At 45.9% G+C, this 24278-nt stretch overlaps 1 protein-coding gene across 4 annotated transcripts; it reads right to left on the bottom strand.

The window, feature by feature from the left end:
* Positions 1–209: 209 nt before the first annotated feature.
* ZNF275 (zinc finger protein 275) lies at positions 210–18381 on the bottom strand. 4 transcript variants are annotated; one of them, XM_015461526.3, is made up of 4 exons: positions 18071–18381; positions 7380–7527; positions 6497–6581; positions 210–6201 (listed from the first exon to the last, which is right to left on the bottom strand). In XM_015461526.3, the coding sequence occupies exon 4, from the start codon at positions 6173–6175 to the stop codon at positions 5045–5047; it is 1131 nt and encodes a 376-aa protein (XP_015317012.1). In that variant the 5' UTR covers positions 6176–6201; positions 6497–6581; positions 7380–7527; positions 18071–18381; the 3' UTR covers positions 210–5044. The 4 variants fall into 4 exon arrangements, with proteins under 4 accessions (XP_015317012.1, XP_015317013.1, XP_010819878.1 ...); XM_015461527.3 differs by having other exon boundaries at positions 7380–7487; XM_010821576.4 differs by having other exon boundaries at positions 18252–18381.
* Positions 18382–24278: the final 5897 nt, after the last annotated feature.

Raw genomic sequence — 24278 nt, 5'->3', positions numbered from 1 at the left:
AATGACAGGCCCCTTCTGCCAAGGGACAGCTCGAACTTCCAGGAAGACCAACTCTCTGTCTCCAGGGAACCCCGCTTCTCCTCTAGGCATCCAGCAGGCAGTTGCAGGGCATGGGGCGAGGCAAGACAGGGGCTGGAAGTCCAGGATGTGGAGAAAAAATGGAAGAACTGATAAACCAAGCTTTGACGAAATAAGTCAAGGACAACCAATGCCATTTAACATATATTTATTGAAATCTACTCAATGCAAGGCACTGTGCTAGATCTGGAAGGGGAATCAGACAAGAAGGGCCACCCCTGTCTTCTAAGAGCTCACAATCTAACGGGTTGGGGAGGGCGGGGAGAGCAAAGCGCTAGTGCAAGGCTGATTATAGTAACTGCTGTAAAACAGACAAGTTAAGGAGACTGGGGAAGAATGAGAAAAAAGAGCCAACAACCAAAACATGAACTGGGGCAGGGCATAACGGTTCTCAGATCTGCAAGTAACACTGAAGGCCATGTTTGTTTAAAGAGACCATTTCTACTTTAGAAAATAACCACCCGAACAGATGCAATGAGAACTACACATTGTAAGTATATTAGTTATCCAGAAGTTATCAGTTTCCCAATATGACAGTTGGAAAGTAGCTGGAAGTAACTAGACACTTCCAAAATCAAGAATAGGGTGAGTAGTGACTTAACTCATTTCCTGGGGTAAACATGGGGTCAGGAAAGAACAATGCCCAGACAGAAAAATCATTGGTCAAACTCACTGAGACTGGGAGGCATAGATTTGTATCCATGTTAGCAAACAGAATACCACATTGAAAAGAGGTGTTTAGAACAGTCAGGTGGGGCTTGGTCTGGGGACAAGGCCTGGGTAGGACATGAGGAAAGCCAACCATGTGATTCTTCTCAGGAAGTGGACAAATGGGGAAATGCAATTGCTCTTGACAGACTGTAAAAAGCAGAGGCCTACTCAAGCTGGCTCAGGTCAAGGGGGTCTACGGCAGGGACACAAGTGGACCAGGGCAGTCGCCAGAGATCCCAGAAGGGAACTGCCAGGCTCCCTTGCAGTGCTGGGGTCAAGGCCTCTCTGAGGGTGCCCAGCAGGAGTCCATAGATCTTCAAGCTGGTGCTGCCCATCAGGGCAACTCCCCTAAATCCCAGGTGGCTCCCTCTTCCTTCCAGCACAAACTAGAAACTTCTCTGTTTTCTTATTTATACTTCACAGAGAACCCTAAAGATCTGGTCCATGTCTCCAGCTCTGTCGACCAATTACTGCCTGTGAGTCAAGTGTTCAGTTCTGGTTGAATGAACATGACCTTGACGGGGTGGAGGTCACATAACAGACAACAGGGCACAGCCCCGGGAATGCGGAATGCAACCCCACATGACAGAGATGCCCACCAGGACAGAGTGGGGCTCATTTTGGAAACTGGAGAGTGGGTATGACACAACTAATCCACACAGTTCATCTTATTAAGCAGCAGAAGTGGTAAACAGTTACTTTCTTCTGAAAATTTCAGCAAGTATTCAAAACTTTAATAAAAGTGATGGAAGGTTTTTTTTTTCAGAATATAAGAAAAGGACCCATTTTGAAGGACAGCTGGCATTCTACATAATCAACCTGCTCTCCATTTGCCTTGCAAAAGGAATACATGTGATTAGAAAGAAAAATGAAATGAGGTAGATACATAAATGCATAGACAAGCACACACGACAGCAAGTCTGATCACATTTTGCATCTGATGTAGCAGTAGACCTAGAGAGTCCAAGGAAATCCACCCCCTCCCCCAGGGACCCGAGGCAAACACTGAACTCGGTGCGACTACAGGACACACGTTAAAGCCACAGAGAGAGCATGGACTTCACCCGCAAACACAGTGACAGAAAAGATGTGTTCACTCCGGCGGACAGTCTGTTCAAGAGAAAATCATAGAACTGAGAATGGAACAAAGGAAAGGAGGGCATGACAAGGTGCCAAGGTGCCAAGGTGCCAGGTCCTGGCTGGGGACAAGTGGAGTGGTGTCGACGATACTAAGTTCTGAGTTAATACTGCATCTAGATCCTTCCTAAAACCCAGGCAAGACATGGCAGGCTACTTTCAGGTTGCAATGCCAGACTTGCCCCTATGGATGCCAACATTCGTTACCAAATGACAGTTGCAGCAAATACGTCATTAATAGCTTGAAAAGAGAAAACTGATGAGACAGGAAGTAGTGATTTCAGACATAGATTTACACCTACTGCAAGAACTGAGGCCCCCTAGCAGAAAGAATCGCTATGTAACAAGAGGTGTCAGCTTTTCTCCAGCCCCGGGGGTCAGGATGGAGATGTTGCAGAGAGCCACTGGTGTGACCTGGGGGAGCCATTCCAGAGTACCTCTGGCTAAGGTCACAAGGGTCACTGTGGGACCCTGCTTCCCAGCCCCGGTGGGCCTGTCAGAAGAGTGCCCTTCCTTGGCAGGCTCTCAAGCTCCCCCTCTACCCCAGGCACAGCTGCTGAGAAGTCACGCTACAGGGGCCAGGTTCTTGGCTAGCCCTTGCTGCTGTTCCTCCTGGGGGAGGCTGCTGAAAGTGAGAGCCCAGTTCCAGGATGACCAATTTCTATTTCTATGCCACATGGGCTGTCGTCAAAAGGGCATCATTGCCCTCTGAACCCTTGTTTTAACTGCCCCTCTTGGGCAAGGCTGTGGCAAGTCACAGCCCGGGCCTGGTGTAGCCATCAGAGGGGCAGGGTTGTCTCCAAGCCTTTGTTCTGTCACCCCCTCACAGATGTGGACGCAGGAGGTGACATCAGAACAGACAGGTGAATTTCCTCCTAGTCATCAAAAGTGGAAGCCACCAAACTGCTGACCTCTTTCTAGTTCCAGAATCACTCTCTAGGAAGAGGATACCATCCACGTGACAGCCATCAGTCGGTTGAGTCTTCGTGTTTGAGATGTCTGTTGGGTGGATCTGCTGCTCAGGCACTGAATCCACGCCGAGCCATGGCCAAGGCTCCCAGGAGCTGGAAGTTTGGCCAGCTGCTGCCAAGACCAAGTTTGGACCGTCCCATTGATCCTGACCCATAAGTGAGGTCCCGCCCCACTGCTGAGGCCAGGGCTATGCTGAGGAACAGTCAAGAGTGTTCTGGCCAATCCAAGATGGAAATTCCTCTTGAGTGCCTGGGTGGCCAGGTTGGATAGTCAAGTACTGCCCACATATGTGCAGAGTCTTCATCTTGGATGAGGAGTGAGCCTGCATCTCTGGCCCATTTCCATCCAGCCTGCCCACCTGGACATCCACCTTCTGGTGGGGCAGGACTTTCAACTTTTCATTTGTAATTCAATATCTAGAAGAGAATATTATCATCTCTAACTACTGAAGCAATGGAAGTTACAATTTAACTGACAACAATGAACGCTTGGATATGTAAAAATCAAAAGCTTGCAAAACAAAAATGTAATAAAACTGCTACAAAGAGCAAAGCAATAAAACTGGCAAAGAAATCATCACAATTGATATAGAAAGAACTGCTGTATAATGTCAATATATTCAAAGATAACTTGATAACTGGTCAAAGGAGATGCACATACGATCTGCATGCGAGCAAACGGAAACAGTATTTTAAGCCATCATGTGAGAGAAAGAAGATGAGACTAGGAGTCAGGAGCCCTGGGTCTATCCCCAGTTCAGATACCAGTGAGTCACAGAACAACAGCAATAACCATGGAGGTGATGGCAGATGACTTCACTGAGTGTGTACCTCTGTGCCAGGTGAGGCATCTCGGTCCTTGCGATAACCTTAAGAGGTAGTCCTGTGATCATCCTCGTTTTATAGAGGTGGAAATGGAGGATTGGAGAAGTACCATCTAGGCCCCATATCAGGAGAGGCTATTGTTCCCCAAAAGGAGGCATCACCTTATGCTTAAGTCCTTGGGATGTCATTGTTATCATGTTGATCTTCTCTCAAATACTTGATTTTAATAGTCCTGCTTGAGGATGAGACCCATTAGCCTGAAATAAACTCCAGTCGATGCTAGTTTTGGATATGCATGGAAGTCACCAGGTTGAATTGGTTTAAGAAAAAAGGATACAAAAGAAATGTAACTCAGATTCAGTACTTCTTCTTAAGAGTATGAGCTCACAATGACAAGTTTTTAATGCTTTAAAAAAGCCTTTTAAAGTTCATTTAAAAAGGAACACCTTAAGTGGGTGCATTGTAGAACTATAGGACAAATTAAAAAAGGACAACCATCATTCTAATGTTACGTGAACAGGTACTTATGGCTTGTGGGAGGTGATTTCTAGTGAGAGCCTTGTGCAGGGATTGTCACAGTGCTACGTGGCACACAGCTCATACAGATGGAAGCCACTGGATGGGCTTTGAAAATAATGACTCCAAAGGGGCTCTGAGGTTGGTGAAGATAGTGTGGTTAGAAATGCATAGGAAGAATTAGAATAAAATGATCTCATGGAGCAGAGTCAGGCAAAAAAGGAATACTTTCTAAATTAATATATTATATATAACATGTGATTTATAATAGGTATGCATAACTAAATTAATAAATTAAATATTATAAGACATTTGATTATTCTATTTACAACCCTAAAAATTTATAAATTCAAGTAGGCCAAAAACTTTGGGGTGATTGCTCTGTTAGGGAAAGTCGGGATTCACAATCTACAGATGCTGTCATTGAATAGCTCTGGGTCTCCCTTTCCCTGAAGGGGGAGCTTGGAGGAAAACAAGCATCTCCATCCAGCTCCACTTCCCACATCCAGATTTCTCTTCTCTCATTCTCCGATTCAAGACCTGTGGGTTTAAATACCTTGAAGGTACTCAAGGCCAGTTGAACCAGCCAAAATCAATCAAAATGGTAAAAGCTACTCTCGATAGGCAAAATGGGAAACATAGACACTTTATAAATTGCTGGTGGTAGTATAAATTGATTTCAACCTTTCTGAAGAGAAAATATATAAGCATTACAAAACTGTTCATCTCCTTTGACTCTGCCCTCCCCCTCTAGGGACCTGGCCCCAGCGGGAATCCGCTGCCAGCTGTGGGGCTGTGAGCCTCGCCTACTCGTGGTGGGTTGGCTGATGCTTCTGCAGTGCCGACCGCCTCTTGAACACGCGGCCACACTCGCTGCACTCACAGCGTCTTGTTCCACTGTGGGTCCTCCGATGGCGACTCAGGCCGGAGCTCCGGCGGAAGGCCTTCCCGCATTTGTCGCATTCATAGGGTTTCAGTCCACTATGGATGCGCCGGTGTTTGATCAGGTCAGAAGGCCCCCGGAAGGCCTTGCCACAGTCGCCACAGGCGTAAGGCCGCTCCCCAGTGTGGATGCGCTGGTGCTCTAGGAGGCTGGAGCTCTGCCTGAAGGCTTTGCCGCACTGGCCACACTCGTACGGCTTCTCGCCAGTGTGGATCCGCCGATGCTTGGTGAGCTCCGAGCTCCTCCGGAAGAGCTTGCCACAGTGGGGGCAACCGTAGGGCTTTGCTCCGCTGTGGATGCGCTGGTGCTCGGCCAGGCCATTGACTCCTCGGAAGGACTTGCCGCAGTCGTCGCAGTCGAAGGGCAGGTGGCCGGTGTGTATCCGCTGGTGCTTGAGAAGTTCCTGGCGATCCAGGAAATCCCTGCTACATGTCTTACAGGCGAAGGGCTTCTCTGAAGTGTGCAGCTTCTGATGGCGGAAGAGGTGGGTATTTACCTTGAAGGAGCGGCCGCATTCCTCACAGTCAAAGGGCTTCTCTCGGCTGTGGACGCGCAGATGCTGACTGAGGCCCGCATTCTTCTTGAACCTTTTCCCGCATTCTTCACACTCGAAGGGTTTTGCCTCCTTTTCCATTTGCTCCCTATTCTCCACGGCCCCGTCGAGAACCCAGCTGGGGCCCGGCTGGGGCTCTGCAGCCACATGGCTCTTCCTGTGCTCATTTAACTCAGTCACCCCATGAAAGACCTGCCCGCAATCGCTGCACTCCCAGCCCTTCTTCTCACTGTGAATTCGCTGGTGCTGCACCAGGAGGACCTTAAGCCGAAAGGTATCCCCACACTCTTTACATGCAAAGTGATGCTCTACAGGCAAATTCTGGGGGCTTCCTCCCTTCCCCCCCGAGTCCCCATTCTGTTTGACCTCAGGGCTGGGCTCACTGGCCCTCGGGGAGCTTGTGGAAGCCATCTCCTGTGACTGTGCATTTTCATCCATCATTGGCTGTTGGGTTGCCCAGATGCTTTCTGAAATGAAAACCATAAGACACTGCAGTCTCAAGAGGAGGAAGGAATAATCACAGCAAAACGAGTGAGTGTCAACAATCACTTTGCTCCAGAGACAGCTGCTGACCAGTTGGCAGGAGGTCACCAACCAGAAATAAGGACAGTAGACAGAAAGGGCATAAGGGCCTGGTTGCTGGAAGCTCCCTCTCAAGGTGACTGAGGATCAAGCCACACCCCAAACATGTGGCTTCCTCCCCAAAGCTTCAGCTGGGCCTCCCCCATGATGCCCTGACATTTCTTCAATTTTTTTACTCACCTGAATGTTTAGCTCAATCCACGTTAGGGGATGGCTCTGACTTGCTCCAGGTGAGAGACCAAGGTGAGGGTCAAAACAGGAACTCCTTCTCATGGAAAAAGAAACAGGCAGTAGCAGCAGCCAGAGATGATATCAGGTTGGGGCCTTTGAAGGGGAAGCTTTCAATCCTCAAAGGCTGGAGTGGCTGTTCCCTTAGGCAAGTCATCCATTAATATCAAATGCCTTTCCCAATGGTCAGCTCCTTCCAGGGGCTGGATGAAGCAAGCTCTGGGTCTATCCACATAGAGCACCAGGTCGTCTTCCTGGGGGGTGGATCCTCCCTTTCCCCTGTCCACTCTCTTTAAGGTCTGCACACTGAACTTGGGGTCCTTCCATAACTATCAAAGCTGATCCTTGGCAGTCTCTCCTCCTAAGAAGCCTCCCCACCTCACACATGCAGCCCCTTGTGGTGCTAAGGAGCTTGCCATGTCAGCCTCTCTCAACACATATATACCTGTGGTGGATTCATTATGATATTTGGCAAAACTAATACAATTATGTAAAGTTTAAAAATAAAATAAAATTAAAAAAAAACAACAGTAAACTACAATAAAGTTCCCATACAATTTACATAATTTGTGGGTTAAAAAAGTATTTCATTATGGTGGCCAGTTTGTTCTAACTTCTTTATAAGCCGTTATGAGTTGGGAGGGATACCCGCTACTTTGACAGGTTGTGTGTAGCAGACCCTCTGTATTTCCTTACAGCCTATTCCCAGGGAGCATAAGCTGGAAGTTGGGCCTGTGTGGGACTAGACTGTCAGGTGCCCCCTTATCCCACTCCCAGCTCCGTAGGACCACGAAGCTGGTGGCAAATCTTGTGGAAGGGCTGGGGTCATCCTTACCCACAGATATCACGTTTCTTCAATATGCTGAGGTCCTCTGCTCAGGGTCCAGCTTCAATCACTCCGTTTGATGAGGTATTGTGCCACATTACCAAACGTCACTGAATCCTGAAAGAATTCCCAGGAACAATCTGTCTTTCCATCCATTCTAGAATGAGGCAAGGGCAATGTCAGTAACCCCAGGGATGAGAGGTGAGAGTCTAGAGTGAGTATACATGCGAACATGGAAATCTAAGTATAAGCCTCAAGAAGTCCTAGAAAGAGAACCTGACCATGTGCCAGGAGACCTGGGCTGTGGCCCTGGCTCCCATTGTCTTCCCAAGGGACGTTAGCTCAATCACTTTCGGGTACTGAAACTCAGCTCCCCAACTGGGATGATGGAAATTACAAACCCAGCAGGTATCAATTCCTTGGCAGACTCTGGGGAGAGAAGCAGAAAGAGGGAGGAAAGATAGCAGCTGGGGTTCAGGCCCAGTTGTGTGTTATGCTGGGGAAAGAAGCAGAGACCAATACTAGAATCAGGAAGCAGGGACAGATTCCCAAGCTAGGCTGAGGGAAGCACAGCTCATCTGAGCCTCAAGCACTCCAAGGGGGCATTGCCAGGACTTGGTTTCCCAGGAATGGTAAGGACTTGGGCAGGACTTGACTTCTTGGGTAAGGGCCAGACCCTGGGTATCAGGGGGAGCTAATGAAAGTGGAAAGAGCCACGAGTGACAGCAGCCCTGCCTCTGGGTCCCGTGGGATGAGACTGGTGATTTCCTTTTCACTTGTTTTAAATCTTGAGTCTTCTCTTGCACAGAGGTTGACTGACAAACTAGAACATGGACATACTAAGAAAACATATCCCAAATAGTGGGGAAACTGGGCTGGCAGAGAACTGATACAGGCAGCCCAGAGAGAATCCAGACAAGACAAATGAATGTTAGCCCAGGCACAGAGAGAAGACAAACTCAGACTGAAAGTCAGTGGCAGGAATATTGGCTCTCAGAGACAGGTCGGCCATAGGCCTCCTAGCAGTAGGCCTTGGAGAGTTTCATGCTCACACTGCACAGGAAGGCAGTGTTCCCCAAAAGAACATCAGAACAAATAACTGGGAAGTGAGAGATCTTTTTCAACTTTGTAGGGGCAACAAAGAAACAGAATGGGCTACTAAAGGTAAGGGAACAGGAGCAAGGGCTTCCTGACTAGCAGTAAGGCCCTCAAAAGTCCATACTCCACCACACCGAAACAATTCATCAGGTGACAGCTTGCAGAGAAGAACATTTCTGTGATATATTTGACAAAATGAAAAGTTGAACAATAGCTGGAAAAAGACACCTCAAAAAAAAATATCTTCAAAGACTAAGTTGCTAAATAAAAGATCTGAACCACATGTGCAAGTTGCCTTTTTCTTTCAGATCCCACCACAGGTGTGTCTGCATCACAGACCGCCCACTTCAGTGAGTTCACAGAAACAGGAACCCAGTTTCTGTTCTGCTATCAAGTCAATTTGGTTCATAGTTAAATGAAAAGAAAGCATTTTTACACTAGCTCAAGGATTACAGAACCCAGGTACTCCAGAAATAGTTTTTCATAAAATTAGATGTTATATTAAAAGGGATGGACAGAGACTTCCACTTTTGGCCATGATGGAATAACAAGGAACAGATTTAATGTCTTATAAATAAATACAAAACTGGACAAAATAGATGTGAATCAACAGTTTAAGTATTGGACAGCAGACAGCACAGGATGATGATCCTTGAGAGAAGAGAAACAAATAATATAAGCTTTATCAGTGTCCTAGATATCTTCCGGAGGCAATTTCCAGATTTAGATTACAGGGAAAGGGGGACCAAACAGAGCTTGGTGGCTTTATTACCAACACAGACCAGAATTCAGGGAAGCTAAGGCAAAGCAGAGTTCCAGAAACGAGGGAGCTATGCAGAAAAAAGAGCTCAAAAAAATCTGCACAAGATTCCCCTTGAGTCTTTCCTGACCACTAAGCCATGCATGCATACAATAAAACTCACAAAGACTAGGAAAACAATGACCAGGAAGTTGTAAGTTGAATAATTCCTAAGACACACAAAGGTAGGGAGATATTCAGGGTCCAACCAACCAGAGTATAGTTCTCAGTGATCATCTGGGGTATTCAGTAGAGAATCAGAGAGGCCATGCTTTAGTAGCAGGACTGATTTATCCCTGGAGCCAGAGTGACCCTGGATCTGCTCTAGAAAAACATAAAAATAGGGCTTGAAGGGATGAAACTATTCCATAAGCAACTACCTCCAAAAACAAAGTCTAACTCTTTTCACAGTGAAACAACAAAATCCAGACATTCAACAACATAATCTCTACAATGTTCAACATCCAATAAATAATTAAGTAAATGCCAAGAAGCAGGGAAAAAATGTGACTCATGGAAAGGAAAATAGAAACACCCAGAAATGATCGCTGACAGACAAGGATAACAGCTAGTTTAACAATGTATAACTATTTAAAGAAAAACAGGAACATAATGAAAGAAATGGATGATAAAAACAAAAACTGAATGGGACTTACTGAGGTGAAAATTGTAACATTTAAAATGAAAATTTCACTGGATGTGCTTAACAGCAGATTAGATGCAGCCTTCTCCCCCTGCCCCAAAGGATTAGGAAATCTGAAGACCTAGCAATAAAAATTTTCCCAAATGAAGATCAGAAAGAAAAAAATATTTAACAGTGTTTCATTGACTTGGAGATAACAAAAAGTGGTCTAACACACATATAATTGGAATCTGAGAAGATGAGGAAAAGCAGGGGGGGATAAAAGTATAATTGAAGAAATAATGGTTAAAATTTATTATTTTCTAAATTGGATAAAACCTATATCCAAGAAGCCCAATCACCCCCTAGCAAGACTAAACAAACACACAAAAAACAAAACCAGAAAAAAACCCCACACTTGTACACTAAGACACATCATAATCATATCGCTGAAAACTAGTGATAAAGAAAAAATCTTAAAGTAGCCAGAGAATAAAAGATGTTGTATACAAAGGAGCAAAGATAATAACTGCTGACTTCTTATCAGAAAATGTGCAAGCCAGAAAACAACTTCATGACATTTTTAAAGTGCTAAAGGGGAAAAAAAAAAACATGTCAACCAAGAATTTGATATTTAGGGAAAGTATCCTTCAAAAATGAAGGCAAAAAACAAGCTTTTTTAGACAAAGAAAAGCTGAAAGAATCTGTCACCAGCAGATCCACACAAGACGTATTTAAGAAAATTCTTCAGGTGAAGGAAATGGTACCAGATGGAAACTTGGATCACAAAGGAATGAAGAACACCAGGAACGTAAATATGTGCTGAAATATAGAACACTTTTACATCTTTAAGAGAAAGCTGAACATTTAGAGAAAAAAATAGTAAGGTAGTATGGAGTTTATAGGGCTTCCCTGGTGGCTCAGTCGTAAACGATCCACCTGCTAAAGCAGGAGACGCAGGTTCAATCCTTGGGTTGGGAGGATCCCTGGGTTGGGAGGATTCCCCTGGAGAAGGAAATGGCAATCCACCCCAGTATTCTTGCCTGGGAAATCCTATGGACAGAGGAGCCTGGCAGGCTACAATCTATGGGGTTGCAAAAGAGTTGGACACAACTTAGCAACTAAACAAAACCAACAATTGGGGTTTATAAGATATATAGAAATAAAATGTAAGACTGTGCTTTAGGAAGCCCTCCAAGCCTCTGATACACGGCAGTAGTGGAGATAAAATACAATTCTAAAAAAATAATCCAAAAGTAGGTTAAAAAAACAGATGAAAAAGAACAGTTAGGGCAAGCAGAAACAAACAGCAAGAGGCAAATGTAAACACAACCATATGGATAGTTAAGTTAAATATAAATGGACTAAACACACACCAATTAATTTGTAGAGACTATCAGATTGTATTTTTTTAAAAAAGAAACTCAAGTATGTGCTTGACGTCTACAAGAAATTTTAAAGTTAAAGACTTTAAATGTAAAGAGAGAGATAGGTTAAAAGTAAAAGGATGGAAAACAATACAGTATAACCAACATGAAGAGTGTCAGTAATCCCAATGTCATAAAAACAAGAGGGAGACCTTCCTGAAGAATCCTAGAACTCAGAGCAGGAAGAAAACTGGAGAGCTCAAGCATAAAATCAGTAGGTTGTAAGGGACAAGAAAAAAAACATAGGACAAAAGATAAATAAGTAAATGAAAAGGAAAAAAAATCAACAGGTGGCCAATACAGCATGATACACAGCAGATTACAAAAATTTGAATCCTCCATCAAAGAAGATTATAGACAGACAGTAGCTGTTTATTAAAAAATCACAGACTGTAGAGGAAGGGGAAAGAACAGTATACATTTGCATTTTAAGGAAAAAAAGGAATAAACAGAGTGACTCACAGCTAATGAGCACATCGAGACTGCAATGTGCACCACCCTGGGGTAGAGTCCAGGTCTAGAAAGGTCTTCAGGTTTCTGTTTCTGTCATGAATGTTTAGTAACCAAGCTGCATTTCTTTAGTAACCAGAAAGGAACAACAATTTTAAAAGATTTCAGTAGACTTTGGGTAAGAAGGATGCTCAGCATATGAGAAGACAGGGCCAAGGCCAAGAAGACAAGAGGGAATAGTCCTTGAAGCTGGGCAATGTCCTGAGGTGCCCACACAGGCAAGCCACAACAGAGCAGGACTGGCAGGAATGCGTGGGCAGTCCCAGAAAGCTTAGAGGCAGGTCCATGGGATTGTGAATTCCTGGGATCATCCCCCCAAACTATTAGCAATATGACAGGTGTGAGGGAAGGCTTCCTTTGGCTCCAAAGTCCACAGAAACTCTACTTCCATCTTGAAATGACTCCCCAGTGTGTGAGAGAAGCCCTAGGTGCCCAGCAGCCAAGCCTTCTGTAACCCACTGTCCCCTAGGCAGGGCTTCCTTCTTCCTGGCATACATTTGATATTTGGTTTGACCTTGGGTTCCAATACAAAATGAACCGGTCATTGATTATTTACATAGTTCATTCTAAAAAATTCACTTCTTATTGACATTGAGGTTTTGTTGTCAAATGGAATGAAGAGGAAAACATCTCACCTTCACCTTCTGAGCAAGATGGTCTGTTACAAGCCTTGCCTGACTACCCTCAGGCCAGAGACCTAAGGCCTTAACCCACTCCAAGGCCCTGGCTGAGCCCACCAGACCCATATGTCTCAGTCAGTCCTTCCACACACTCAGTTTTCATCCCGTCCTAAATATACCAAGGCAATAATCCCAAGAGCCTCTGAACCTGCCTCAAGTGGCTCCTTCGAAGAATTCGGGCCTCACTCAAGTGCCACCTCCTCCAAATGTCTTCGCTCTCCAGCTCCATCACATACTTACAATACTTTTCACTACCTAAAACTTACCCTCTGAAATTGCTTGTTTTTACCTGATTCTCCCTGGGGAAAATGTCACCTCTCACAGGACAGGGCCCTTCTCTTTCTTGGCCAACCCCGAATCCCCAGCATTCAGGGGGCAGTAGCTCTTAGCACTCAGTGGACATGTGACACCCTGTGAGGGAGGGGTGAGTTACATAACTTTCATTAACAGAGCACCTACTATGCATTTGGCACTGTGCTTCTCCCTTCACAGGCTTCCCTAGTGGTGCACTGGTAAAGAATGCACATATCAATGCATGAGACGCAGGTTCAATCCCTGGGTCGGGAAGATCCCCTGGAGGAGGGCATGGCAACCCACTCCAGTATTCTTGCCTGGAGAATCCCATGGACAGAGGACCTGGCGGGCTACAGTCTGTGGGGTCAGAAAGAATTGGACATGACTGAAGTGGCTGAGCACGTAGATACTTCTCCTTTAAATGTGTGAAGAGTCAGACACAACTGAGTGACTGCCTCCATTTTACCGAGAAGGAAGAAACGGATCTGAGGGGTGAACTAAATTGCCTAAGGTCTAGCTCCCAAGATTTGAGGCATTTTGAGCCACACCAGAGAAGAGAGAGAAGTAATCTGCCACAAAGTAATACCTAACACTGGGCCTTGTCCAAAGGCCAGGCTACTGTGTCATTGAAGCCTAATGGTATGTATGGGTTTAGGGGACTTGCTTTCAGTCCCATGCACAAAAGATACATACATCATTCTTTCATTCACAGTTTTTCCAAGCCATCCATGCTTAATTGAAAAGGTCCTCCTGAAAAGTTCCCATTTAATTGAGCAGATCCTACCAAAGTGTATTCACTTATTGGCATGAAGTCCTGGAGATACAACCCCCAAGTGAATTGTTAATTATCTTCTCCAGTGTAGCAACAGGACTGGCCCTTCCTGTACCAGGCTTGCCCAGGGGACTTAACCCAACTGCACTTCAGATCACCACCCACAGTGACAAGAGACTATGGACACATGGAGACCGTGACAGACAGAGGCCATTTCAAAGGTGTCTATAAAAATGGGAGGGGAAAAGTGAGCCCTGCTTTCATAAAAGGAAGCTAAACTCTACATAATGAATCAGGTATATTGGGGAAAACATTTACGAGACACAAAGGAAGATCATTTAAAAATGATCCACTGCAGTTAAAAATAGAATCATCATCAATCCTGAAAACAATCTGATAATTCAGAAGCTATGTCACCCAACCACTCCACTTTAAAATGGTGGAACTAATCTGGAAAAGAAGCTGGACTCCATGACACAGGTGTCTACTGCCTTCCAAAGGTGGACCTTGTGAAATCAAGGTCAAATCGATTCCAGGCACAATATGAAAACCATTGTCATGTACTCAATAGATACACAGGGAGATCCTGACCTTGAACATGAGGCACTTTCACTCACCATGGACAAGCATACCCAAATCTTATAAGTGCACTCCTTTGCCCAACCAGGAAAGAGAAGTTGGTAGAAAGACTTTGGGAAAACAAATCTTGGCCTTTTAATATAAACAATATTATCTTTCTTCTTTAAGCAAGATCTTTAGTTGTAGTCTAACAACTCCATGCTCCCAGAGAATAAAGACTCTATCAGGTTGACTGTGGATTCTACCCTGGAGCTAGCCAAGTGCCACAGACTCTGCAGCTGCTTCACAGACACATTTCTGAAACATCATGCTTCCTAAAACCTGAGAGTTCATGTCAGTGAATAAAGGTTCCTTATATGTGCTTTAGACGGCAATGTAAATTTTAACCAACTTATTTAAATCCAATTTTCTGTATCCAATCAGAAATACTGAAAACCAAAACAATCATTTCACCCTGATTTGAAAGAACAGAAATTAACAGCTGAATTTAATGGAGCCAAAAGCCAACATTTGTCACAAAAGCAGGGAATACTTTAGTGTCTTCTGGTCACTTTGGAGCTCGGGACCCCTACTGAGGGTGTCTGGTTACTAGGAAAGGTCACTTCTGAGCCTAAGAGATCAGCAGTAGACTGATTTCATGGCACAAGTAGCCAGGGTGCCTCCTCAGCAGGTGCCAGCCTTCTCTGGGCAATGGGTGCAGGGGAGAGGGAGCAAAGCCACGCAAACTAGAACTGGCAGCTTCCAGAAACTTCAAAGAGGTGCCAGAAGCACCTGATCTCCTTGGAACATCTAGATAAGGACTGAAGCAGAATGTCCCCATACCCTAGAAGATAACAGGTGGCTCACAGTGTTCAATTCAGTTGTGGGCCACAGCAAAAATGCCCTAGAGGGAATATTTATAGATCACATGAGAGACTGCACTTTCTATCATCTAATTCAGATAGGTGCCTTCAGCTCCCTCTCCCATCACTAACCCTAACCCTAACCCTAAATCATCCTATTTATCACCTGGATTCCCAATTCTCCTTGCTGGATGTCTGTTCTCCCTTGAGTTGTGCTCTCAGATCAATAGAACTATATCTGGACAAAGATCGCCCAACAGCACTGGCATATATAAAAATATAAGTGCTTCCAGAACCAAAATAATACTTCTCACCACCTTGCATCCCCATGGGGTCTTCTAACAGCATGGCCAGCTTTAAGGCCAGCAGACCTGGTCTATAAACATCCAGACTTACCCAAAAGAGACATACAGAGATGGCATCATGTCTCAGAAAAATTCTGAGAGATTACTCAGGCAGGTAAAGTCCTACCTGTTGGACTAAAATAATTTGGGAAGACAGAACTTGGGCACACCTTCTTGGAACATGTCTTTTTGGGTCACAAGTGTTCAAAGGACAGGCTGTGAGACTGAATACACTGTTGAGACACCAATCCACCCAAGTCCGGCAATTCTGGGATGCCAAGGGCCTGAGCTCTCAACCTGTCGGGCCAGGCTGTGGCTACAACGCCCATTTGGGCTCACCTTGTACTGTGCACATGCACTGCTACTAGAAGTGAATCCTAAAGGGCCAACAGAGAGGGTGTCTCACCAGGAAAGTCTGTTTCTCTCGGGATGTTTGTGTCTGTGTGTGCCTTTTTCTGTGTGCGTGGGTGGGAGGCATCTGTCTCTGTCTTCCCCAGTTTTCCTCTCTTACTCTGCCTGGGCACCTGCCCCTCTCTGTTTACGTTTCCATTTTCTTTGCCTTCTATAAAAAGCTAGAAGGTGGACCAGAAGGGGATTTTGTAGTGTTTGTTGTACTTAATTGAGGGAAGGTTTATGTTCCCATTTCCCCAAGAAAATGCATGCTATCTTACTGAAAATGAAAATAAATTGTAAGTATAGCTTCATTTAAGTTACACTGTCCTGGATATGAATGATTCTAAATGGGGATGGGGGATGCTGTGCAAATACCAAGGGGCCCTGGGCCAGTTGTGGAGCCCAAGCAAATTAGGGCCAGAGCTAGATGGGTGCGTTAGACCCTTGGCTTGGGGTGTGCTAATGACTCAAGGGGCAGAGTAGCAGGTGTAGGTGGGGACGAGAAATCTGCATTTTCAACCAGCACTCAGGAGACTGGGATGCAGACTTGTGCCTTGTTAACATTGAGCCCATCTAGAATCTGGAGGCTTCCTCACCTCCAGCACTCAGCAGACAGGTTTCTGGCCCATGAGCCTCTTGAATGGGATGCCACCCTCTGCTGACTGTCAGATTTCTGGGCAGGGAATTCACACTTTCTAGTGATTTTCTAGGAGAAGGCAATGGCACCCCACTCCAGTACTCTTGCCTGGAAAATCCCATGGATGGAGGAGCCTGGTAGGCTGCAGTCCATGGAGTCGCTAAGAGTCAGACACGACTGAGTGACTTCGCTTTCACTTTTCACTTTCATGCACTGGAGAAGGAAATGGCAACCCACTCCAGTGTTCCTGCCTGGAGAATCCCAGGGACAGTGGAGCCTGGTGGGCTGCCGTCTATGGGGTCGCACAGAGTTGGACACGGCTGAAGTGACTTAGCAGCAGCAGCAGCAGCAGTGATTTGCTAAGGGGTCTCTCACCCAAAGAAGGCTGAAAATCAGTGTTCAATAGAATTCTAAATGCAGATCCTAAGACATTTTGAGAGAATGTATTGGACTGCGCCAGGTACTGTGCAAGCTGCTTCGACTTAAAGGCCCAGTTGGGGAGGGAGGATGGGGGATGGGATGAGGCAGCATTAGCACCTAGAGGGAGTGCTGTTCTAGCAAGCCCATCTGAAATCCTTTGGTAAAAGAAAAATGTCAAGTCTGAGGTTGAAGAGGAAATATTTCACTGACCAAGGAGTCTAGAGGGGGCTGATGGCCCCCGGTTGGGCCAACGCTGGCTGGAGGGTGTCAATTGGAACAGGGTGGGACCTCTGGGAACAGGGCCAGTGGCGGGGGTGGGAGGCGGTGGTGGTGGTGGTGGTGAAAGGGACCATGGGCTTTCTGCCGCAGGCGACTGTGTTGTGAGGGAGGATGGAAAAAGACGTGTAATTAATCAACCAAATATAGACTAGTTCAGTTCAGTTCAGTTCAGTCGCTCAGTCGTGCCCGACTCTTTGCGACCCCCATGAATCGCAGCACGAGGCCTCCCTGTCCATCACTAACTCCCGGAGTTCACTCAAACTCACGTCCATCGAGTCGGTGAGGCCATCCAGCCATCTCATCCTCTGTCGTCCCCTTTTCCTCCTACCCCCAATCCCTCCCAGCATCAGGCAGCAAAGGAGTTTGGTGGTGGGCACTGGAGACAGATGTAGCCCGAGAAGGGCGACAGAAAAACCTCTTTTCAGATCCAGGGCCTTGGGCTCGTTTTCACCCAGCAAGGGCTGCCCCTCCCCCTCCCTCACAGCCCTTGGGCTCTAGGCTACCCCCTCACCCTCCCTGCCAAGCGGAGGCTCGACCCCTTCCTAAAAGGAAAAGAGGGACTCCGCCTGCAGGAACCGTCCCCAGTACAGCAGGAACTGTCCCCAGTACAGCGTCTCTGGCTGCTGTTCAACCTCTCCCCCAGATAGGGGGAAAAGCCCTTTAACACACACTCCCCCACACAACGCCCTCTTCCAGTCGGCCTTCTCCGCGCTTGGGGCGGGAGATCTCCCTCTTTTCATAGTGGCCGGTTCCCATCCCCTAGTGTCACCCCCAAAGCAGCGTAGGCCTCGGCACGTCCAGCGATTCCCGCCCCTAACCATCGCCCCCTGCCCGCCGCGGGAAGGCCTTCAGCCTCCTCATACCCACTATCTCGGACCCGTGCCCCTCTCCAGCTGGCCCCAGGGCAGAGCAGCTTCCCGAGGCAACACAAACGCTCCTCCCCAACAAGGCTTGGCCGCCTTCTGCCCCCCACCCCGCCCCCGCACACTTTCTGGAACACTCACCCCAGTTCTGCACACTCTCCTGGGCCGCCCCCTGCACATCCTCCCGGGGCCCAAACGATCACCCGGGCCCCGCACATTCATCCGCGGTCCCCAGCACATCCTCTTGCGGCCCGCACGCTCATCCTGGCCTCGCGCACCCTCCCGGGCCCCGCGCACATCCTCTTAAGGCCCGCACGCTCACCCTAGCCTGGCGGCGGCCGACGCGCGGCCCTTGGCGGAGCAGCGCTGGCGAGGCCCAGGCCTCGCGTGGCAGGAAGCGCCACGGAGCAGCTAGCGCACTGCTGAGCCTAGCAGCCCAGCGGCGCGTTTCCGGAGCCGCAGGCGCCGCCGTGGGTAGTGGGAGGGCGAGGCCCCGCCCCGACTTCGGCCCCGCCCGGGCCGCCGGTCCCGATTGGCCCGGAGAGGGGGCGGGACGGGAAGGGGGCGTGGCTAAGCCCGGGTTTAGGGTCAGGCCAGACCCCGGGGGAGCAGCAGCGCAGGCAAGAAGCTTCGGTGGAGGCAGGAGGCGTGGAATGAGAGTACTAATGAGTGAATGAATGAGTGAACTAGCGAATGAACTGACAAGCCTACGAAGGAGGGAACGAAGAAATGGACAGGACCCCTCCCTCTTGGGCGCCTTTAGAACGGGAATATGGGTGGGGGGGATGAGAAGGGAGGGCGAGGCAGAGCAAAGCCAGCCTCCACTGGAGGGATCAAAGTGGCTCACTCATTCATGCAAGGTTTCGTGAGCCCTAGCAATGCCACATACTGAGACTACAACTGTGAGCGAAACCAGGCTACATCCTTGCTATCAGGGGGGCGTGCATTCGGTTCCCAAGGGCTCCTGTGAATGTGTGTGTGCTTGGGTGTGTGTGTACGTGTGTGCCCATGTGCTCGAGTAAAGATGGAAGGGAAACACATTTGAGTAAATTTCAAAATAGCAGGTCATACTATGAAAAGAACAGGATTCTTGGATCAGGGGTGTTGCAAGTATTGACAGCTGCTTCCACATGAATATCTGCCATTCAACAAAGATCTAAGAAGCTGCAGTGCTCTGCGGTGTTCTAAGCCCATCCATGCTTTCTTGAAGATTCCTGTTTCATAAAGGTCATATAACAATAATAAACAAGGGTTAACAAACAACGCATAAGAATAAGAACTGTGAAGAACATCATTTAGGGTGGTGTTTGGGAGTGGTGGGAGGGAAACTTCAGTGAGGCTATGGTTGATATGAGACTTGAATTACAAGAAGAACTCAGCGTGAAGGTTGTTGATAGGAAGAGCATCAAAAGGAACAGCAAGTGCAAATTCCCTGTGATAGGAACCAATTAGGCATATTCTAGTATCAAAAGAAAAATGTTGGAGTAAGCCAAGGGAAAAAGAGCCACACTGAAAGGATGAAGCTGGGCACTGAAACTGAGTTTGAAGGACACAGTCTAACTTTTCATTTTTTATTAATATACCTTTATTTTATTAGTGATAATGATTATAACCAACTTCTTAAATATTCTTGTAGGAATTTTATTTACTACATGCTGCCTTTCTTATTTACCTTACACATTTTATTATGAAAGCTTTGCAACATACAGATCAATTGAAAGATGTGTACCCATGTACCAACCACCAATATTGTACAATTAGCATTATGCCATACTTGCTTGATTGCATGGTCATCCTTATATTACCAATCCATTTCAAAGTAAGTTGCAGACATACAAGCACGCTTCACACCTTAACACTCCAGCCTGCATATCATTACCTAGAGCTGCATGGCATTACCTAGCATACCTGTTTACTGCATAGCATTACCTCAGTTCAGTCACTCAGTCATGTCCGACTCTTTGTGACTCCATGAACCACAGCATACCAGGCCTCCCTGTCCATCACCAACTGCCAGAGTCTACCCAAACCCATATCCATTGAGTCAGTGATGCCATCCAACCATCTCATCCTCTTTTGTCCCCTTCTCCTCCTGCCCTCAAACTTTCCCAGCATCAGGGTCTTTGCAAATGAGTCAGCTTTACGCATCAGATGGCCAAAGTACTGGAGTTTCAGCTCCAACATCAGTCCTTCCAATGAACACCCAGGACTGACCTCCCTTAGGATGGACTGGTTGGATCTCCTTGCAGTCCAAGGGACTCTCAAGAGTCTTCTCCAACATCACAGTTCAAAAGCACCAGTTCTTTGGTGCTCAGCTTTCTTTATAGTCCAACTCTCACATCCATACATGACTACTGGAAAAACCATAGCCTTGACTAGACTGACCTTTGTTGACAAAGTGATGTCTCTGCTTTTTAATATGCTATCTAGGTTGGTCATAACCTTCCTTCCAAGGAGTAAGCGTCTTTTAATTTCATTGCTGCAATCACCATCTGCAGTGATCTTGGAGCCCAGAAAAATAAAGTCAGCCACTGTTTCCACTGTTTCTCCATCTATTTGCCATGAAGTGATGGGACCGGATGCCATGATCTTAGTTTTCTGAATGTTGAGCTTTAAGCCAACTTTTTCACTCTCCTCTTTTACTTTTCATCAAGAGGCTCTACCTAGCATTACCTAGCATACCTGTTTACTGTTATTTTCTGTTTTTTGGAGGTAAAATTTACATACAGTGAAATGCCCAAATTTTAAGTGCCCCATGCAGTGAGTTTTGACAAACATACTCTAAACTCTTGTCAGGATACTGAACATTATCAACATCCCAGAAATTTCCCTTGTGCCCATTTCCAGTCAGTGTGTGTGTGTCATCAGTTGTTAAGTCATGTCTGGCTCTGTGGGACCCCATGGACTGTAACCCACCAGGTTGCTCTGCCCATTGGATTTTCCAGGCAAGAATACTGGAGTGGGTTGCCATTTCTTCCTCCAGGGGATCTTCTTGACCCATGGATCAAATCCACATCTGTGTCTTCTGCATTGGCAGGCCGATTCTTTACCACTGAGCCACCTGGGAAGCACTTTATTCACTGTCAGTTCCCACCACAATTCAACATAGGGGCAACTGGTGTTCTAAATTTTTTCCATCTTACATTACTTTCACCAATTTGAGAACTTCATATAAATGGAATCACATGGTATGTACTATTTTGTGTCTGTCATGTTTGCCTCTTTGCAACCCCATGGACTGTAGCCCATGAGACTCCTCTGTTCATGAAATTCTCCAGGCAAGAATACTGGAGTGGGTAGCCATTCCCTTCTCCAGGGGATCTTCCCAACCCAAGAATTGAACTCAGGTCTCTTGCATTGCAGGCAGATTCTTTACCGTCTGAGCCAACAGTGTCTGGTTTCCTTCATTCAGTATGATGATTTATTTATGTTGTTTAAAGTGTTGCTTCTTTCCTTTAATTACTGAGTAGTATTCCATCTTGTGAGATGCCAGGCTGGATGAATCACAAGCTGGAATCAAGACTGAGAAATATCAACAACCTCAGGTATGCAGATACCACTCTAATGGCAGAGAGTGGAGAGGAACTAAAGAGCCTCTTGATGATGGTGAAAGAGGAGAGTGAAAAAGCTGACTTGAAACTCATCATTCAAAAACCTAAGATCATGGCATCCAGTCCCATCACTTCATGGCAAATAAAAGGGGGAAAAGTAGCAGCAGGGGCATATTTTATTTTCTTAGGCTCCAAAATCATTGTGGACGTTGACTGAAGCCGTGAAATGAAAAGATGCTTGCTCCTTGGAAGGAAAGCTATGATAAACCTAGACAGCTTATTAAAAAGCAGAGACGTCACTTTGCAGACAAAGGTCCACATAGTCAAAGCTATGGTTTTTCCAGTAGTCATGTACAGATATGAGTGTCGGACCATAAAGAAGGCTGAACACTGATGAACTGATGTCTTTGAATTGTGGTGCTGGAGAAGACTCTTGAGAGTCCCTTGGCAGCAAGGAACACAAGCCAGTCAATCTTAAAGGAAATCAACCTTGAATATTTATTGGAAGGGCTGATGCTGAAGCTCCAATCCTTTGGCCACCTGATGTGAAGAGCCGATTCATTGGAAAAGACATTGATCCTGGTAATGACTGAGGGCAGAAGAGAAGGGGATGACAGGATGAGATGGTTGGATGGCATCACCAACTCAGTGAACATGAATCTGAGCAAATTCCAGGAGATAGTGAAGTTCAGGGGAGCCTGGCATGCTGCAGTCCATGGGGTCACTAAGAGTGAGACATGACTTAGTGACTGAACAACAACAGTATCCCATTGTCTGAATGTATTTGAGTTGATTTTTATTCATTCACCAGTTTATGATCTGAGCTGTTTCCATTTTGGAGTGTTATAAATAAACTTACATGAACACTTGTGTACAACCTTTTGTAAACATATGCTTTCATTTAGTTGGATAACTACCTAGAAAGGGAACTGCCACAAAGGAGAATTGTTTTATAAGAAACTGCCAGAATATTCTCTGAAGTGGTTGTACAATTTATGTTCCCACCAGATATGTATGAGAATTCCTTTTCAATCCTCCTCTGCATTTGGGGTTGTCAGCCTTTATTTTTAGCCATTTAAGTGTGTATGAAGTGGTAATTCATTGTGATTTTAATTATCATCTCCTTGATGACTAGTCATGTTGCGTGTGATGTCTTTTTGTGCTTACTGGCCACTTCTGTATCTTCCTTTGTAAAGTATCTGTTTAATAACTTGTTCACATTTATGGGTATTTTGTCTCTTTATTACTTACTTGTAGGTTTTTTTTTTTAAACAGCCCCTTAGAGGTATATTTGGCAAACAATAACCTGGAAATGTTCAAAATGCACTGTCTGATAAGGTTTGACATATATATATATATATACATACATATATACATTCATGAAACCATCACTACAATCAAGGTAATAAAGATATCTATTACTCTCAAAGATTCCTCATGTCCCTTTGTAGTCCTTTTTGCCCTTCTCTTCTTGCTCCTCTTGTCCTAAGCAACCACTGATCTGCTTTCTGTCATTGTAAGGCAGTTTGCATTTTCTAGAGTTTTACGTAGATGGAATTGTATAATAAATGGTACTCATGTCCAAGGTAAGGAGCAGTGGCTGTGCTTTGCTGGAGCAGATGTGAAGAGATACCCCACATCCAAGGTAAGAGAAACCCAAGTAAGACGGTAGGCACTGAGAGAGGGCATCAGAGGACACACAGAGTGAAACCACAATCAGACAGCTAGCCAATCTGATCACATGGACCACAGCCTTGTCTAACTCAATGAAACTAAGCCATGCCATGTGGGGCCACCCAAGATGGGCAGGTCATGGTGGACAGGTCTGATAGAATGTGGTCCACTGGAGAAGGGAATGGCAAACCACTTCAGTGTTCTTGCCTTGAGAACCCCATGAACAGTATGAAAAGGCAAAAAGATAGGACACTGAAAGATGAACTCCCCAGGTTGGTAGGTGCCCAATATGCTACTGGAGATCAGTGGAGAAATAAGTCCAGAAAGAATGAAGGGATGGAGCCAAAGCAAAAACAACACCCAGTTGTGGATGGGACTGGTGATAGAAACAAGGTTTGATGCAGTAAAGTGCAATATTGCATAGGAACCTGGAATGTTAGGTCCATGAATCAAGGCAAATTGGAAGTGGTCAAACAGGAGATGGCAAGAGTGAACGTCGACATTCTAGCAATCAGCGAACTAAGATGGACTGGAATGGGTGAATTTAACTCAGATGACCATTATATCTACTACTGTGAGCAGGAATCCCTTGGAAGAAATGGAGTAGCCATCATAGTCAGCAAAAGAGTCCTAAATGCAGTACTTGGATGCAATCTCAAAAGTGACAGAATGATCTCTGTTCGTTTCCAAGGCAAACCATTCAATATCACAGTAATCCAAATCTATGCCCTGACCAGTAATGCTGAAGAAGCTGAAGTTGAATAGTTCTATGAAGACCTACAAGACCTTCCAGAACTAACACCCAAAAAAGATGTCCTTTTCATTATAGGGGACTGGAATGCAAAAGTAGGAAGTCAAGAAACACCTGGAGTAACAGGCAAATTTGGCCTTGGAGTACAGAATGAAGCAGGGCAAAAGCTAATAGAGTTCTGTCAAGAGAATGCACTGGTCATAGCAAACACCCTCTTCCAACAACACAAAGAATACTCTACACATGGACATCACCAGATGGTCAACACCGAAATCAGATTGATTATATTCTTTGCAGCCAAAGATGGAGAAGCTCTATACAGTCAGCAAAAATAAGACCAGGATCTGACTGTGGCTCAGATAATGAACTCCTT

This window comes from Bos taurus, chromosome X (assembly GCF_002263795.3).
Source record: "Bos taurus isolate L1 Dominette 01449 registration number 42190680 breed Hereford chromosome X, ARS-UCD2.0, whole genome shotgun sequence".
NCBI classification, from domain to species: Eukaryota; Metazoa; Chordata; class Mammalia; order Artiodactyla; family Bovidae; genus Bos; species Bos taurus.
Note: the sequence above shows the minus strand (reverse complement) of the source record. Positions and strands in the feature narration are given on the sequence as shown.